This window comes from Lepisosteus platostomus, chromosome 14 (genome assembly GCF_059453375.1).
Source record: "Lepisosteus platostomus isolate fLepPlt1 chromosome 14, fLepPlt1.hap1, whole genome shotgun sequence".
In the NCBI taxonomy this organism is placed as follows: domain Eukaryota; kingdom Metazoa; phylum Chordata; class Actinopteri; order Semionotiformes; family Lepisosteidae; genus Lepisosteus; species Lepisosteus platostomus.
Genome location: NC_142624.1, coordinates 36,920,625 through 36,938,896, shown reverse-complemented (window position 1 = coordinate 36,938,896; position 18,272 = coordinate 36,920,625). Strand labels below are relative to the sequence as shown.

The 18,272-nt window shown below is 38.8% G+C and overlaps 1 protein-coding gene across 1 annotated transcript in view; it reads right to left on the bottom strand.

The window, feature by feature from the left end:
- heg1 (heart development protein with EGF-like domains 1) overlaps positions 1-18,272 on the bottom strand; it is a 28,190-nt gene that overhangs the window by 4,461 nt on the left and 5,457 nt on the right. Inside the window, exons 2-8 of the mRNA XM_088606059.1 lie at positions 5,883-7,214; positions 4,375-4,479; positions 3,535-3,657; positions 2,865-2,968; positions 1,938-1,996; positions 1,309-1,469; positions 371-505 (exon numbers count right to left, since the gene is read on the bottom strand). Of these exons, the coding sequence (XP_088462185.1) occupies positions 371-505; positions 1,309-1,469; positions 1,938-1,996; positions 2,865-2,968; positions 3,535-3,657; positions 4,375-4,479; positions 5,883-7,214 (2,019 nt within the window). The remainder of the gene's footprint in view (positions 1-370; positions 506-1,308; positions 1,470-1,937; positions 1,997-2,864; positions 2,969-3,534; positions 3,658-4,374; positions 4,480-5,882; positions 7,215-18,272) is intronic.

The window sequence follows — 18,272 nt, the reverse complement described above, 5'->3', positions numbered from 1 at the left end:
TGCTTTTGTGCGTAGATGCCCTATTAACACTGTAGTTCATATCCTGGATATTTAACAAGATATAGCAACAATATATTCAAAGTTTTAATAAACCATTAAAGACATTTTATTATTGTTTAATAAAAGCTAATAGTTAATAATAGCTTAAATACTTTCCAAAGATTTATCAAAAAACAAAGCATGATATCCGCATTAAAGTTCTCCTTTTTACTGTATTTAGCAACACCTACAGTAGGTGATGTCTTATTACTACTTACAACTATCTAATAGCCTATGTATGAAACCTTAATAAGGTATTGATAACTAGCAGCTGAAACAGTTCATCAGGTAAATGGAGTGCACCTCCTGTAGATTCTGGGGACGGCCATACCTCTGCATGATAGATCTTCAGCGCTGTATTTGAAGTATCCTGGCAGGCACTCACAGACTTCAATCCCACTGCTGTCACCGCATGTGGACCTCTCCATGTCACACCGGGAATTATTTTTGGCACACAAACTGTCAGCTGCAGGACAGAACCAGGATATGGGTTTGGGTTTCAAACATCCACTATACTGAATTGTACCCGCAATTAATTACCTGTACCTTTTTTTCATGCATAGTGCTAAAAGCCAGCAAATCTAAATTCTAAGAAATGAAACTGATACAGTACCTTGTATGTGGGTTTTTTTTTTCTGAGGGGGAGTACTCATGCTGAGGCAGAAATGAGACGGAGCACAATTCCTAACTAACTCATTTGAGTTTCCAAACCACCTGAACAGAGCGGACTTCATACACTATGTTCTCTTTTGTCAGGCTTGGATGATCTATCCCAGTTTCTTTTTCATAATCTGAAAAGACCCTGGGGTGGATGTCCCAAGCCTGACACCTAGTAGAAGATTTAAGCACAGTGAAGTGTTTGATTTTGGTGAATTGAAACACTTAAACTAAGTGAGGTCAGAGTCAATGGGCAACATAGCAAAGTTATTGCTACTGAATTATTGCAAAACTGATGAAAAAAAGAATATACAATGCAGTCATAATGCATTTTGATGTAAATGTTCATACGAATCTTCCGTTTCGTAACTAATTCCTTATTCATACAGTATAACATCATCTACTGATTATAGAACAAGTAAAAGTTTATTCCCGAAGAAGGCTCCACGGCCAAAACGTTGTGTTTTCTTTCTTCTTTTTTTCAGCATGGAATAAACCTTTATTTGTTCCTTTGCAGCCTACGCATGCTGACGCAGCTGCAAACCTGCACTACCTGCTGATTGCACTGTGTAAGCGTTAATGAAGAACAAGGTAAAAACAAGAGAGATCTACCTCTGTAGGACAGACTGCACCGATGAACAACGCAACACCCTGTTGTAGCTGGAGTGCAGCTCTTCAGGTATTCATTTATATTCCTAAGCACATCCACACTGGTGACATTAGCAGTCACTGAGAATATGTTCACAGCAGAACAACGGATCCCGTCGGCCTCACTTAAAGATAAGACAAATCACATATAGATATTTTTGTTAGAATGCAATGTTAAGAAGTCTTAAACGTGCACAATTGCAACAAATCATTGCAGTTTTAATTCGAACCCATAAACTGTGTAGTGCATGTTCAGGGATACCTATACTATTATTTTTATCATTTTCCCATTTTCCTTGAACATTGCAAACTTGCACCTTTTTAAATGAATAAACCTGGGAGTAAATAATGTCCTGTAATGCTGTCAAAACATAAGTAACATCACTGACAATAAAAGCTATGAAGCTAACAGGCCTGAGACTACAATAAAAACTATAGGTTTCAGTTTCAGTTTGTAGAAGGAAAATCTAAGAAACTAACCACATTTTGATAACCTGTTGGAAAATGCATTAAGCATGTTAACCATTAACACAGCTTCTCTGCTAAGCACAATCAAGTTTAAATAAAATGAAGATTATTCACTAACAACATACCTTGAAACAGTGACTGTTGACTTAGAATAACCCCCTAAGAGTGAAAGTGATGCATTGAGCTGAAAAAAAGGAATGAGTTAAGATTATTAAGATTATATACCCTATTTCTTAAGACAGGTGTTTTTGCATCCAATTTAGTGGCTTCAGCTAGGAAACAGAAGCATAGTACAGTGTCTGTTCTACTGAACCTATAATTCTGAAATCAAACAGGTAATAATTACTGTATAATCTCATTACAATTCACAAATTAAAAGACCTGATTAATTTTCAATTGTACATCGAATGAACAAAACCTGATGCCACGGGGTGTTTCTTTGAGCTCCTCAGTAGCATCCTCCTACCTGCCCCAAACCAGGAGGGCAGAACGTTACAGAGCGTTCCTGCCTACTAATTGGGCATCACCAGGTCCAACAGGAATGGCCAGACTTCAGCCTCTTTGTTGCAGTTCCAGTCATGATGACTGGATGGCGGCCATTATCTCTTCTAAACGGAAGCCATTTAAAAATCTAGATGGACTTTCATCAGTCCTAACGTTGAAAATCTTCCTTTTAACCAACAGTAATACGAGGGTTATGGGACATAGAGCAATGCATTGCAGCATTACTAAGAGACTGGGAAATTATTCAGAATAAAAAACACACAGTTGAACACATTTGCACCTCACATGCTGCACTCTGCAACTGTACATTATGAGCTAGATTAACCTGTGGTCTAAATTAAATGATATTTTTTTAACAGAAATGGATTTTAATTTTACTATGGAGGCTTTGTGTTCCCTGTTAAAAAAAACTGCTTTTCACCCGGCTCCTTACTTCACATTAACTGCTTTATAAGAGCAGACAGCGTGCACAAAAGGACACCTTACCGTTACTAGGCAGGTTCAACACTAGAAAAATCAAACTGCATCGAAGTCAAAACCAGCCTTACCATTTGGATTATTTCTCGTTGCATTTCATGCTCATCAAAGCGTCTGTCCGTTGTGTTCGCTAGGTGCACATTTTTCACCGTGAAGGTACCCAGAAAAGTCTTTGCTATTGAAAGAGTTGCAGAATTGCAATAAATGAAATAAAGGCTCTCCACCATAGTAATCAGCAGTGGAAAGAATACACCTCAAAAGTAGTGGAGATTAGTCACCTTAATGTTAATGTATAAATTAAACTAGTATAAGAAGGCACCATGCACCTCTAACTTTGCTAGAAAAATATTTGAATTAAAAATAGATTTGATAACAAAGGCCTTGAACAAGAACATGATGAACTGCAAAGTAATATTTACAGCTGAGCTGTTTAAGCACTGGTGATCTATGATAAGGCCTTATTTCATAAGTATTTTATGACCCTTCACATAATGTACTTTACTTTATTACAAAAGTGAAGCATAGTTTCCCGTTAGGGAATTACTTTTACAGTAATATTTTTCAATAAGTTGGCATCCCTAATTCTTTTTGTGAAGTATTTTCATTTTTATTTCCAAGAGGTGGATTAAAGGCAGGGCTTTTGCTCAGGTGCACTTAATATATCTCATCCAGAGAAGACTTATTATCATTATCAAAGCTCTGTACATTCAGTCTAGCAGTCTAGCAGGTGCTCTGTCTTACCGCGGTTACATGTCCTTCCTTTTTCCAAGCTGTAGCCCAGGGGACACTCACAGGTGAAGGAGCCTTTAGTGTTGACACACGTGGAGCCAGAGGGACAGGGGCTGGACACACACTCATCCACATCTGAGCAGGACATAAGTGGAAGAGGGGATTAAACGGCCTAGTAATACACTTAGATTGCAGATCAGTGTAAAGTCTGCACCAATCCCGTCTATAAATTGCACAGGCACAGTGTTCACCAGACATTGCAAGACTGTAATCATTCCAAATGCTTTCTGTTGCTAAAATCTTTCATTGAGGTACATTTGAAACTCACATTTGAGATCTAATTTCCTAATTTGTTAGGATTCTATTATTTCTTATTATTTCTAACTTAAAGCTTCCGTTAGTTTGGTGGCCATTCAAGTTGGCCTTTTAGGACACCAGCTTTCAGTTTACTTTCCAAATACCTTTTCACCATGTCTGCAACTGCTATCCTGGAGCTACAGGTAAAGTACATTTCTCAAATTAAAAATATCCATCTGTAGGAAGATTTAAGGTACTTATTTTTTTCTCCTTCACCTAAGGAGAAAAAAAATATTGTTTCAGCTTCTCCTCTCCCCATATTCTCTCAGCTTACAAGCGAAAAGCAGATCAAAGCAATGCATCATGGAAAAAAGAGCATACAGCAACCTCATTAAAATATATGTCTTAGATTTCTCACATCATTGTTTGAGACTTTTCACAGAAAGGGCTAAATCTGAATTAAACACACAAAAAGTTAGAATGGGCACCAGTTCTGAAAAAAACAACAGGTTTACTTTGGGTTTTTTTTCTATGTGCTGAACAGGAAGACTTCACCTTCGGTGCAGTTATCCCCTCTCCAGGACGACGGACAAATACAGTGAGATTTTCCAGGACTACATTTCCCACCATTTGCGCAAGGATTTGGCTGGCATTTGTTCACTGTTGAAAATAAAAGAGACAACAATAGAAAAAATACCCATCTATTCTGTTGTGATAAGCAATAAGTCAAGTGTTAAAGGTTGCGGTAGTATTGAAATCTATTGAAACCCATCTGGAACTGTCTCAGGGCTGAATACTCAAGCACTGTGGAATGATGGGAGCCCATGAGGAAGTGAGAGAAATCCCAGCTCATAGATGAAGGCCTGTTTGTGATCTGCTTGTTATGCTAAGCTACAGTACATCCTGAGGCTGGCCTCTTGAACAGTCCAATCAGAATACAACTGGGACTAATAAGTGGCAAATCAAGGCACATCTGAGCCTCAGTGCAGCTTCTGAGCTCCTCTGACTGAATTCCAGGACAGTGACGTTCAAACAAATATTGAACACAGCAATTCGCAGCCTTCTTATCTCATTCAGCAAAACCTTCTAAAGTTATCTGACATGGCTGAGGTTCCAGCTATTGTGTCCGTATGGTTTATTCATAACACATGCAATTGCCAAGCGGAGACCACAAAAGTCATTGTAAAACACCTTGCGTGATGAGCCAAATTATTTGTAGTTTACATATGCAGTATCTTACAGTATATCTGCCATACCAATAAAAGGGATTATCTACAGATACTACCAGGCTTGACATTTCTACAACAACATTTCTTGTGTTTATCCTGTACAGACCAACACAAAAAAGGAAGGCAGATATTTTAATACATCATAATGGCCGTTTAACCTTTGTGCACTTACTCTGACACCAGAAGAGGAAAATTTAATTACATTTCATGCTAGTAATGGTAGAGAGAAATCTGTTTTTTTCTTCAATTACACCTTGTCTTGAACACAATTAATTTATATTTTGCCATAGTTTTAAATATTCCTGAATCACTGTAAAATGTTAATAACTGAAACATTTTTAAAAATGATAGGAGGCTACTTAACACTGATATCTTATTAATTTAAGAACCTATTTAAGTTTCTTACACCCAGCAAATTGCATTTTAAGTATGAGTACAGAATATGCTTGCATGTAAAAATAACTCTAACCAAATAAACTAAGCTTGAAAAAGCACCATTTTGAAAAAAGTCTTAGATTGACATATCATTTACACCTTCTACACAATGCAAGAAAGCAATAACAAAGGCAAAAGGAATGCCAGTTTAATATTTGACTATTTTATTGATCATCTAAATTCCTGAAGTGAACTTTTATGGTGGCACAACACTAGATGGAGCTGTTATATTACTAACTGGGACATTCAGCTTTAGATAAGGAAAAAACCTCTGACAATTAAGGAAATTTCTCCCATTAGGATTTAGTAGGTATTGATATTCAGGTTAATATATTAGAACTCATGTGACAGTCAGGTGAGGCCCCCCCTGAAGAAACATGCCAAGCTAGATGACTTTACCTGGTGGAAGTGTTGTAGTCGCTGGAGCTGTTGTACTTGTAAGCTGGGTGATTGTGGTTGCTTTCTCAGTGAGTTTCTCAGTTGCAGATGTGGATGTAACAGTACTGCTCACCATAGTACTCCTGTAAAAACCTGTCGTTTGTTCAGTTTTTCCTGGTGTTTTGCCCGGTGTAGCAGTACTTGTTTCTAATACCAAGGTTGACACATTTGTAGGACGAACGCTAGTCTTCAAAGAGACCTGAGTGTGCGTTCCTTCAGTTCCTGCTGGTGAGAGATGCTGAGAGGTGGAGTCTGTGCTCAGGGGCTGGGAAGTTGTGGCCCAGGAGGTACTGTGTTCCGTCTGAATTGTCCGAGTCTCCTCTGTTGTGCCTGGCTCATAGAAACGGATTGTTACCTGGGGCGATGTCGTGATCACCTGGGTGTCCTGTTCAGTCAGAGGTGTCCTTTCGGTGATGCTCTTCTGTGTTGTAGGAGGGTTCTCTACTGTAGTTTTCTCCACCTTTTCCATTTTCGAAGTGAACAACTCTGTAACAGAGCCGTTGGTGACTAAGGATTCAGACGAACCAATTTCAGTGGAGGGGTCTTTCGCTGTGGTCTCCGATTCTGTTCGTGATGGTGGGCCTGTGGTTATGCTTGCATGTGTAACATCCTCTGGTGGGAGCGACTGGTTTCCATCTGTATTGTTATCTGTCCTGGGGAGCGGAGGCCCAGTTGAAGTGTCAGTGTCAGTAAGACTATGGGTAATGGACGTCACTGAGCCACCCCCATCTGCCCATGAGCTGTTTGTAAATGGCACGCTGTAATTGGAAGACAACGATGGTGGCACGGATGAAGAGGAAGAGGAAGAAGAGAACCCAGTTTTGGAGGAGGAGGGAGAACTCTGAGACATGACAGCAGAGCTGCTCGTTTCTGGATCTTCCGTGATACTCCAGGAAGAATTGAGAGGTGGAGTAGCATTGGGGGTACTGTCTGATGTTGTGGGTAAAGACGGATGAGTTACATTAGGAGGGCCGGTGCTGGGGTTTTCACCACTGGAGACGTTGGTGGTGAGGTGTCTTGATCCCTTGGTGCTCTGCCTGTGCTCAGGCCCAGTGGACGTCAGCTCAGATGTTGTCAGGTCCCCCTCGGTGCTGTTCCAAGGTTCGCTTCTCCCCGTGTTCATTTGGGAATGATCTGAGAATTGTGTTCCCTCAGCGTAAGGAGAGGTGCTATTCGTGGATAAAGACAACAAAGTCCTGGAAGAGATGTAAGTGCTGTCTGTCTGAGAAGGGGACTTCCATTCCTCCAGATGCGTTCCTGTGTGGACATCAGTTTGAGGACTGTGTTCAGTGGCTGAAAAAAAGGAACAGGAAAAATGTGAGGAAACTGGATCTTAACAGTAACCTCCTTAAAATGGACTGGGCGATAATGCAAATTATTCTTGGTGTGGTCTGGACCACAGACAACATTCATTACATGTCTTAAACTCTGGTGAGAAGTACTGATTACAGGATTTGTGCTTCTACACATAACACACTGTTCACATGCTGAGGGCTGTCCGAAAGAGCCCAGGCAGGACAGAGGGCAAGCTCTTCGTTCAATAATGAGAGCCCGCAATGTACGTACCGGCATGCTCTCAGACATCAGATTAAGAAAAAAGGAAACAAAAAGATGGAGAGGGAGTCAAATACAGTCTTTCATTGTGAAATTCACTCCTTATATCCAAGACAATAATTATTGTCGTCTGATACACTGCTTTCGTTGCCAAAGGATCCCAGACTGCTTTGCAAATATAAGGAGCCCAACGTCACCCAGCCCTGAAGTCCAGCTTTCACCTGGGTGAGGCTGCAGATCCACTGCACTGCAGCTCATGAGCGGAGCAAGAAATTGCAACACTAACTGAATTAAGGGGGAATCAGGCCTGGACACTAAGGATAGCAGCTCTATTAGGAAGAGTGCTATAGGGTTTGCAGTGATCTAGTAGGCCGGACCTGGCTGCAACATGTCATCCAGAGGACAGCGCCTCCTACAGCAGTGGATTGGAAGTTCTGATACAGAGGAGCAATGGTCACCTACTGGTCCAACAACACCACTTGCAACAGCAACCTGGCTGTATTTTCAGGTCTGCCTCCCAGGCACGTGATTGTGAAGGAATGAGACAGAATTCAAAAGAAGTACAGTGGGGCAGGACTGATATGAACTTGGTCAAGTACTGATGGGCACCAGTTTAAAGATTCTGCTCGATGCACAGAACAGGGAAGAAAATTTAGACTAGAAAGCTGTGGCTGGAATGGCTTCATAAATTAATTAGGAAGACGTAAGCAGGAAGAGAACGCATTATAAAAGAAATTAAAAATAGAAAAGGGTCCAGTTAAGAAAACAAAAAAGCTCATAAAAACATATTAGAAGGACCAAGAGCAAGATAGTTAAAAAGATTATTCCAGTTGGGAATAAAATATAATTTCAATGGACTTTTCATGGACTGAAGCCATTTGATAAAGTTTCACATAAAATAGTAGTTTTCATGATCCTATGCCAACTAAAATCCAAACAAGGTTGGGGCAAATGTCCTCCTGTTTGCAGACGTTCTTGTGTTTATCTTAGTTCTCATGAATTGACTCAAGGAAATTACGTTGCCTGATTATGTAAGAAACAAGTGATGCTTATGTTCAACTTGTGGAAATTCACACACAATTCATGTTTTACATTCTTAATAAAAATAATTATATTTTAAAGAGGGGTATAAAAAGACTAAACTACAGTGAAAATAGTACTTCCAAGTTTTACATTCTTTCTACTTGTGTGGTGTCCTGCAAGCCTGCTGAATCACCACTAGAGGGCGTGTGATCCTATTCGAATTCCTTATCGCTTATCACCAGCTTCTGTGCTTCGGAATGTTTTGAGTAGTTGCTGCGGATGTAATGATTATGGGTGGAGAACAATTGGCAGCCAAGCCCGTCTAAGCTAACAAAAGCTTGGGCCCTAAAAATGGAGGCTACTGGGTGCAGTGGGATTTCAAGTTTCCTTCCTAAAGCTGACCCTGCAGGAGCTGGTCTTAAAACATCCTCGCTGCATGATTTTAATAGAATTATATATCATTTCAAACATGGATTCACTTCATATAAAACATCACTTCTTTCAGAATCCACAAACCTCCACTAAAGTCAGGATTCTGAATCAGTGTTGTTCATCTTGTTTCGAAGCAGAAGTGACCATTTCTAATACTCGAGAACTTGATAAGGTGTTGCTAAGATTCCAACTCGGTACAACTCGGATTCCAACTCAGAGCTCATCACAGGATGAAATAAGATGCCAGATTTGTAGGTAAAAAATACTTTGCAATTCTCAGTTATTTCCCATCTACAGATAAAGAATCACTGAGGCAACACGTGAATATTATCATCACTTCATCTTTCAATCATCAATTACTATCATCAATTTCCCTTCGGGATCAATAAAGTCTTATCTATCTATTAATATGTGACTATAAATAGGTTTCATTTTCTAACACAAAACAAGGGAAGGGATAATGATGTGCCTCAATACAAGTCAGCAATGATAAACTAAATGGACTAGCTTGACAATGTACTGGAGTCAGTGATGCAAAATGTGGTCTTAAATTAGCATTTTACTGTTTGTTTTTCCACCCCAGAAAACTCCGTAAAGGAAAATTTTACACAATAGGTTTGTGTGGGTGCAGTTTCAGTTGAGTGGCCTCCAACACCCATCCTGTCAAAGACAGATTTCCCATTGAAATGCATTTAAACAGGGCAGCACCTTGCCTGGACCTCAGAGCCACCTCTTCAGGAAACAAGACCCAACAAACAATATTGTGTCGAATTTTGCAAATTGTCCCACGTTCTTATAGAAATCCATTAGTCCTATTCTCAGTACACTCCAGTCTCATTATGGGGAAGAATAAGAAAACAAATGATCACATATTATCTTATAGTATCTATAGAACAAGGGTATTTTATTGTAATCTGAATATGTTGATATACATCGCAGAAGAACACAATGACTACGTAGGAAAAATACGGATTGCACATTCTGAGAGAATCTGATAAGGAAAGAATGACAAAGTCTCGCTGTTAGTCAGATGAAAAGAGCAAAGGGCTTCTGTATATATCGATGCCGAAGCATCATGTAAACTAGATACAGCAGGTCACTTTGCTTAATATGGCTCCAGTCCCCACCTAACGCACTGGAGCCTTCAGGGCTGTGCTGAGAGGAAGCGCACTGGCAGGGCTCCATCAGAACAAAGCTGCCGGGGTCTGAGAGACAATGAAGCCAGGAGCTCCAGAAAAACATCCTGGCTGTAAAACACGGCAGTGCCTGGACTGCGTGGGACGGGACAGGGTTCAGCCACAGAGCAGAGGCCTTCAATCAATCCAAGAAAAAACCCCAACTGCAATTCCTCCCCTCTCCGAGCCAGCATATTTACCAACACTTCACATCGCAATCAACTGCGGAACGAAACATTTTATTAGCAAAAATGCGGTCGGCCACAAACTTGAACCAAAGGATTATATGTTAGATTTTTCCATGTAACTAGCGCTTAATCCCATATTCACGTTAGATTTAAATTCCCTTGAGCTTGTTTACTATTTTCTTTCAAAGGGCAGCCTTTGAAAAGTTTACTTTCGGACACACACTATGAACAGACCGCAGGATTGATTTTTTTCTTCCAGCTTCAAGGGCTGAGGCTTCTTGCAAAGAAAAAAATGGACACTTTGTTTAATTAATGTTTACAATAAACCAGTGGTATCGGGAAAGAAATATATCATTGGACACATTAGGGGTGTTTTGAAACTAAGACGTAATTTAAGGAGTGTCCATGCTTTCTATGGATATGAAAACCGTATCGTAAACTGTTAAAATTCAAATAATAAAATCGGCATCTCCGTTTTCTGTGTAATTTATTCTTCTCACCATTTGGCAGAAAATGTTTGATGTGGAGTTACAGTTTACACAGAAACTGTATTCCTTGGCACTGCTGTTATTGTTGCTGAGAATGTTTTTGTCCTGAAAATCCTGAGGTTTTAATAAATCAGTCATGAAGGATTATCTCCAACACGCCTTCAAAATGGCACAAATGCTGTTTTTTAAATACTGTACGTTGTGATGGTAGCCTGCTTCGTCATTTTGATCTTTAACAAAAGAGAATGAACCAAGTGGCTAAAATGACACCTTACCAAAAGGTCAATGGTGTCCAACAAATTGCACTTGTATCTGTTAAAGAGAATTTAAGTACAATTCCTTTCAGTTTACCATGATAAACAGCTTTACGTTACCCTGCACATTGTCTTCAAGGTGCCTTGTTATAACTGTTCTGACAGAAAATACAAAATATAAACATAAACCCAATCCCTTCATCCATTCTTTCAATTTATTGAAAAGCATAACATTTATTAAATTATGATATATGATTATACTACCTGCCACTCTTGTAAAGAAATGCTGTATGAATGTCACTCAAACAGCAGAGAGAGCCTGAAAACAGCACGACAGAATGAATTAGCACCATGACCGCACATCACCCGATCCAGGGTACCCTTGTGGTGGAAAACAAGACCCACGCAACCAGAATGTAATCATCTACCTCCCGATTTGTGATTTGATTTTGTTCTTGAGTCACATTAGATTTGTCCTTTCAGTAATTCCAGAATATAGTTCAGCTTTACTTGATTTTTTTAGAAAGTTACAGTCTCAGAATCTGTCATCTAAACTTTTTAGGGAAAACAGTGCAAGGTCATTAGGTTTACAGTTTTGGTTAAATTACAGTAAAATGACATTTGTACAGATAAGACAGTGAGGTAAACCTCTCTAGATTCAGCACAATGCCTGTGCACCAGTGTTACCAATATATTTTGGATGACAGACTTACTGATTGCAACGGATATATGCTGTAGTTCTAGGGCTTTATGACAGACTACACAGGATCTCCATCCATTATTCATCACTCATGTCCACCTCACCATTTCCATCACCAGCTAAATGAACTGAAAGTAATTTAAAATCACTTGCATTTGTTTCTCTTTAACATCGAAATCTGAAGGGTGTGTTGGAATGAAGAAAACAGAAGTACGTCATTTCAGGGACACTTGTAGAGTAGGCGATAACATGAAAATTTGCACTATTTCTTATTTGAATCTGGCTTTGTAATGCATAGCATTTACTACTTTAGGTGGTTAAGATGCTATTAGAAAAAACACTGTTTTTATTGTGAAGGAGAACAGTTTCCACAGCGATAGAAACAATGAAAGACTGCCATTAGCGTGTTGAAGCACATGATTTTCAATCCGAGATGGAGCTGATGCTGCAAAGCATATGGATATGAGACCAGCCTGAGCTGTGGTTTACAGTAAAAAGAAAATCATATTGGGGGAAAAAACAGATTTTTTGTGGTTAAAGATGGATTAGTGAACATAATTGCTTTGGGTGGTGCAGTCCACAGGAGACCACTGATCAGAAAGACCTCAATGCGTGCTCTGTGTCCAGACAGACTGCAGGGGGGAAGAGCTCAGGCTCAGTTCCTTGCAAGCCTCCCTATTCCTCATATTCCAGCTCATAAAGCAGAGGCTAGGCAAATCCCAGAAATCCAGTCAACAAAAGTGGAAACCTATCCTGGGAATCAATACATTTAAAAAACTGCCAGCATATAATAAACTGATCTCTTCAAAATCAAAATTCTTGATCAAAATCTTTTTAAAAATCTAGTCTTTCAAAATCAAAATGTTTCCAGTATATCATGCCACTAATGCATTGTGTGAAATACTGTATAGCCTACCTGGTGGTGAGATGGTCTACTTTGTGAATCTGTAGATCATTATACAACTATGCATGTTTATATGCATTCTAGTAACACTATAGAGCTCACTAAAGTTCAAAGAGCCCACAGAAGTCGTTTTACAGTACATAACCTTTTGACTTTGTCAACTTGGAGGCTGGCCATGTCATCAGGTAATCATGAAAACCTAGGAGTTATGAAAGTTCAATCAGACCCTTTAGAATGAGGCCTCTTAAACAGAAACTACAGTTACGCAGTTCACCAAGTGATTTGTCATTTGTTCAGTATATAAGGTATGGAAGTTTATTTTAGATCTATTCATTCATATACCAAATTATATAGATAGATAGTTAATACTTGATTAATCCTGTAGGGAAATTGATGTAATATATATATACAATCAATTAAATAAACTGTATTTTGAACACAGTTTAATGTGCTGAATGTAAATGAAAAAAACCCTTTGTTAACAAACGAGGCTACATCTAATTAATTTGGGACAGGATTTTTTAACGTTCTCTAAATCCCTTTTAAAAGCACATTGCAGAGGCAAGAAAGCCGAGTCCAAAACAGCAATAAAACAGGGCTGTCAATCTCAATTACGAGGTAGCATGCAAAACTCAGTCTCACTTTAGCACCGCACAACCATGAACCTCAAATAAAAAACACTTAGCAGTTAATGACAGATTTAGAACCATCAGAAGAGGTTACTATAATCAAAACAAGGTGTTGCCGGTAGTAACGGGTAAGAGGTCTTAGGAAAGATCTGAAAATAGGCACCTCAGTTCAGATGCTTAGGTGCTTAAACAGAGTAATTGCCCATAATAGGTATACAGATGTACACACATTATTTATCTACTGTAACACTCTTAAAATAATATCTAACAGCTAACAGTAATACACAAAAATGTATAGAAAAACTCGACTATGATGATGTTTTCCAGAAAACATCTACCTAACTCCTTAATTACAATTAGAATGCGAGTTTTCCACAAGGTAGGGTTCTGCTGGAAGGCAACTATCGGTTTGTAGCATAATTTACTGTATTTTATCCTAGCACGTATCTGAGGGAGACTTCACAAGCAACATTAAACCCCACACTGACTTTGGGGTTCCTTATTATTTTCAGAAGTTGTCACTTCAGGCTGAAGATATTCACACACCAGCCCCATTGCTAGCAATTTAGAAACCTTGACTCCTTATATTGTCAACTGCATACTGTATATCCATCCACTAGCAGAAGGCTGCTTATTCCAGGTATCAGAGCCCCGACCTGTCGGACAGGACAGATATTCTCTGTTTTAAATCTCTTCAAGAGCAACCTGCTAGAGTCATAGTTTCAGTATCTTTTCATTTAAAACAAAACATTTTTTCCAGTATTACTTGTTTATTGAAATTTTGTGTTTTCCATCCGCAAAAGCTGTGGTTTTCTGCAGATACTAATAAAAGAACCAACAGTAACTGGTACTGAAGACTACATTGGAAACAGCTCACCCTACAGTATATCAGATGGTGTTATAAAAACTTAACTGGAGTTACGGCAAAATATCATATTCATTCCAGGGAATTTTTGAGAGATAATGTATAGTATGACTAAGAGACAGCTTCTACCTACACTGTAAGTATTACACTGTATTTCAAAGGCATCTGTCTCTGTTTGGTTAAAACTGAGATTAGTGAGGGAACAGAAGTTTAGACACAAGCAACTCTAACACAAATAATATTTGTGTCTAATTAAAACATGCAATGACAAATCGCTATGAATTACATTTTAAAAGCTTTTGTCTGGAAACAAATGAGCTCCAAATGTTTCCAACAGTCTATACAAACCTGTTTCTATATTAGATTAAGAAAACAGACCAATATGCCCAGGGAATTATTTTTGTAGTCTGTCTGAGTGTTCCCAAAAAGGGCAGAGACACTTCACAGACACAATGTTCATAATGCCAGTAATGCACATCTACACATCAACAAGAAGGAAATTTACCTACCCTTTTCTTCTTCAATTAAAATTAAAGTCACTTGTACCAAGAATCGTGACATTTGCCGGATGTAACACATTTAAAAATGTGGCAAAGGTTGCCTGAGGAAAACCACTTCCTTTGTTTGTACAGAGCCTGCACATCAGGTTTAGAGGACAAAAACTGTAAAACCTACTGCTGCATAATTCTGTTGTGAGCAACACCAAGCACCAAGAAAATGTGCTTCTCAATTTAAATGACTGGCATATTAAAGTAAAAACTTTGTGTTGCCCACGCACACAAGAGGTGAGAGAGTCTCTAAGTGAATATTTGGATACTGCCATTAAAAACACATTTCTCTGCAAGCCTGAAATTGTTTTGATGATTACATTTACCTCTATGGAGAGAAACACACAACACACAAGAGATGCTGTATAGATCAGTATAACTATGTATTTATTTTGGCCTCATACAGACTTGCTGGGCTCTGTGCATGCAAAACGAACAAGAGTTTTCTGTTTTATTTTGCTTTAAAAAATCCTAAAGAAAATAAACATTCATGTGTCAATATTAAGGCAACGGTTTGTTGGACATCACTAATAAAACGAAAGCCAACTGGAAGCAGGCAGCTGCCCTGTGACACGCTCCAACTATACTATAAAATTACAGAATGTTTTCAGGCTGGCTGAAATCAACACTAACCGTATGGGAAAATTACCTACAGTAATACAAAAAAGAAAAAAAATCTTCTAATATTTATTATTCTTATTTTTACGGTGCATTTTCCTCTAAACCGAAGAACAAAAAATATCCTTTGAAAATGATGTCACAGCATAGCACATGTAGCCAATGTCTGAAACACAATACCAACTGCTAGTCTAGAAAAGAGGACTCTGTGTGTGTATGATGGATGGAAACAAAGTATGCAACAAAGTCTTATTAAATCTAAATGTTATAATAAACCAAACAAAGAAAACTGTTAAAAGAATTGTGGGTCCAGTGTGGTGAATTTCGATCTTAGATCCTAACATAAAGTTTACACTATGTGTAAATAACAAAAGAAACAGCCGCGTTTACTGAATTCACAACTCTCTCATCAAACCACAGAGATCATGTTTTTTAAGAAGATCTAATATGGGGCTACACATACACAGGCGCACAAAAACATTTCCCATCCTTTCTGTGAGGCCACAGGACGTCTTGCAGCTCTGTAATAAAATCTTATTGATACGTTACTAAAGCTCAGCCTTTGTTTCAACCCGTTTTGAAAATTAACAAGGCTTGACAGGGTTCGGGTTTTTAATCAGCTTTAGTCTCCGACGACAGACGAAGGTTCTGTCAGGTCAGATAATTTAGATTTTCTCCAGGAAGAATGCAATATGATTTCTGTCATGCCTTCTGAACAGGAACTGATGAACTACTCACCAAATTATACCACACATGTGTGTTATTTCTTGATTTCACATCCTGAGCAAATGACCTTGCATCATACAGTACGCAAATAGTTTTGCCTCTTTTTAGCAAACGTCACACAAAAAATGTTATTCCAATTTTGTTTTTTTTTCTTAAGTCATCATGAATTATATGGTGTAACAAAACATTGTATTAAATGGAAAGCTCATGAATAAACATATCAGTTAAGCAGTCTAACAATAATATACAAAAGTGCTCTACAAAATTCATAAATAATTTAAAAGTTAATTAACTCTATATATTAGGTATGTAGACTTATTTCCACTGGAATCCAGTTAAGGAACATAAGAAGCGACACAAACACAATTTCGAGTATATGAAAAAAAAATATCTTTAAGTTCAATGAAATACATTATCACATGTATTGTATTAAGGAGGACATTGCTGCAAAGGACATTTGTGCTTGCAGGACACACATGGAAACAATGTAAAAAGTGCATTTAAAGCCACGCATTTAAAACAGGAGGATCTTACCTACCCAGACATGCTGTTGAAGACAATACACTGGCTTCATTCAAGAAATTTGGATGAGATTCTTGCACCAATTAACTTGTGGGCTAGATGGGCTGAATCATATCTTTTTTAACCTTTTTTATGCTCTATGTATTCTCTCGGTAGACGTTTCTTTACACCTTTCTTAATGCCATTAATATGATTCACATTTAACTGGTAATAAAGATGGATGCCCAGCTGCCATCTTCTGTGGGCCCAGACAGAGTCTGAACACTGAACCCTGCTCCTGTTAGAGTTATGCTCAAACACAAACCACACCATCAAACATATTGTGAGCAGCTTTTTAAAAATATTTGGTTTACAAAATGAAGGAACGGTTAACAGCTTAAAACACCAAGGATAACGCAGCATAAAGCAGAACAACACATTCACGTGTATATAGATATGTACTGTACACACACAAGCAGGTGGAAAACTAAGTGATGAATATGAGAGGTGACCGTTCATCACAGTATTATAGAAACTGTTACTAAGCTGTACAGAATCGGCAGTATCAGACGAGCCTCAGACAATGTAATTTGCATCTTGTCCGATTTTAAATACTTCACGTCTGATCCAATGGAACAGAAAGCTGGCAAGGATTGCTCTCTATCAGGCAGAGTGAGTAATGTAGCATGTAAGAAGCTTGACATAAAAACGAAAAGCAGACAGTTTAAACAGGCACATGAACCTTGAGAGACCTTGAGCAAATAAGCTAATTTCTTCAATCTTGTCAGCCAGACAGTATGTGTTTCATAGATGACATTCATAGACTACAGTTTACACAAGGTAAAGTTAAGCAAACTATGGTCACAGAGAAGCTAACAGATGAGATCAAACAACAGGAGCTGCTGCAGCAGGAATACTATCTGTGATAAAATAAGCACATGGGGAACACATGCAGTATCAATCCTCGCATGTTGCCACAGCTTCAATTTCCTGGATTTTTCCCCAGCTGCATTTGTCCAGTTAGCACCAGCAAAGTCCATCTCGTCAATGTCAGGTCCACTGAGGGAGAAGGAAAATTGCACCTCAGATCCCTCTTTGAAATGGTCCAGCACTAACAAGGTTGCATACTTTCTTCAGCTGGCATTGGACTATTTCAAGTACAGGGTTTAAATTCGAGGGCGTAAACAGCGATGAGTGGAGTGTCCTGGCTTTCACAAGATGAAGGAAGCAGGGAAGGAGATTTTCAAGTGTAGATCTACCTCTGCAGGACACACTGAGGCATCAAGGAGACCGATGTTGAGCTAGCAAAAATGGCAGTCCATTCTCATTAATCTCATCGAATCTGAAAAACTTAATCGGCAGCCTAGGGGAGAAAAAATACTACTTTTTGCATAACCCTAATTGTCAATAATTAAGAAAAGGATAATAAAAGGATGGCAAGACACAATTTAACAATTAATATTCTAAGTACTGCACAGCTAAAGAGGCGTCCTAAGAATTCGCACACATAGCAGGAATTAGATGATCCCCGAGTGTTGTGCTCCTTGATTATTGCCAGATCAGCTCAACAGAAAGCATCCAAAACATGATCAAACACCCTACTAAAACCCCTGCCACACAGTGATGAAAACAGACAGACAAGGATCCTTCCTTTTGAAGTTGGAGTGAAGTGAATTAGTGTGAATTAGAGTAGGATTGTGTCTCCCCTAGGCTGCCGATGAAGTTTTCAGATTCAGCGTGGTCTCT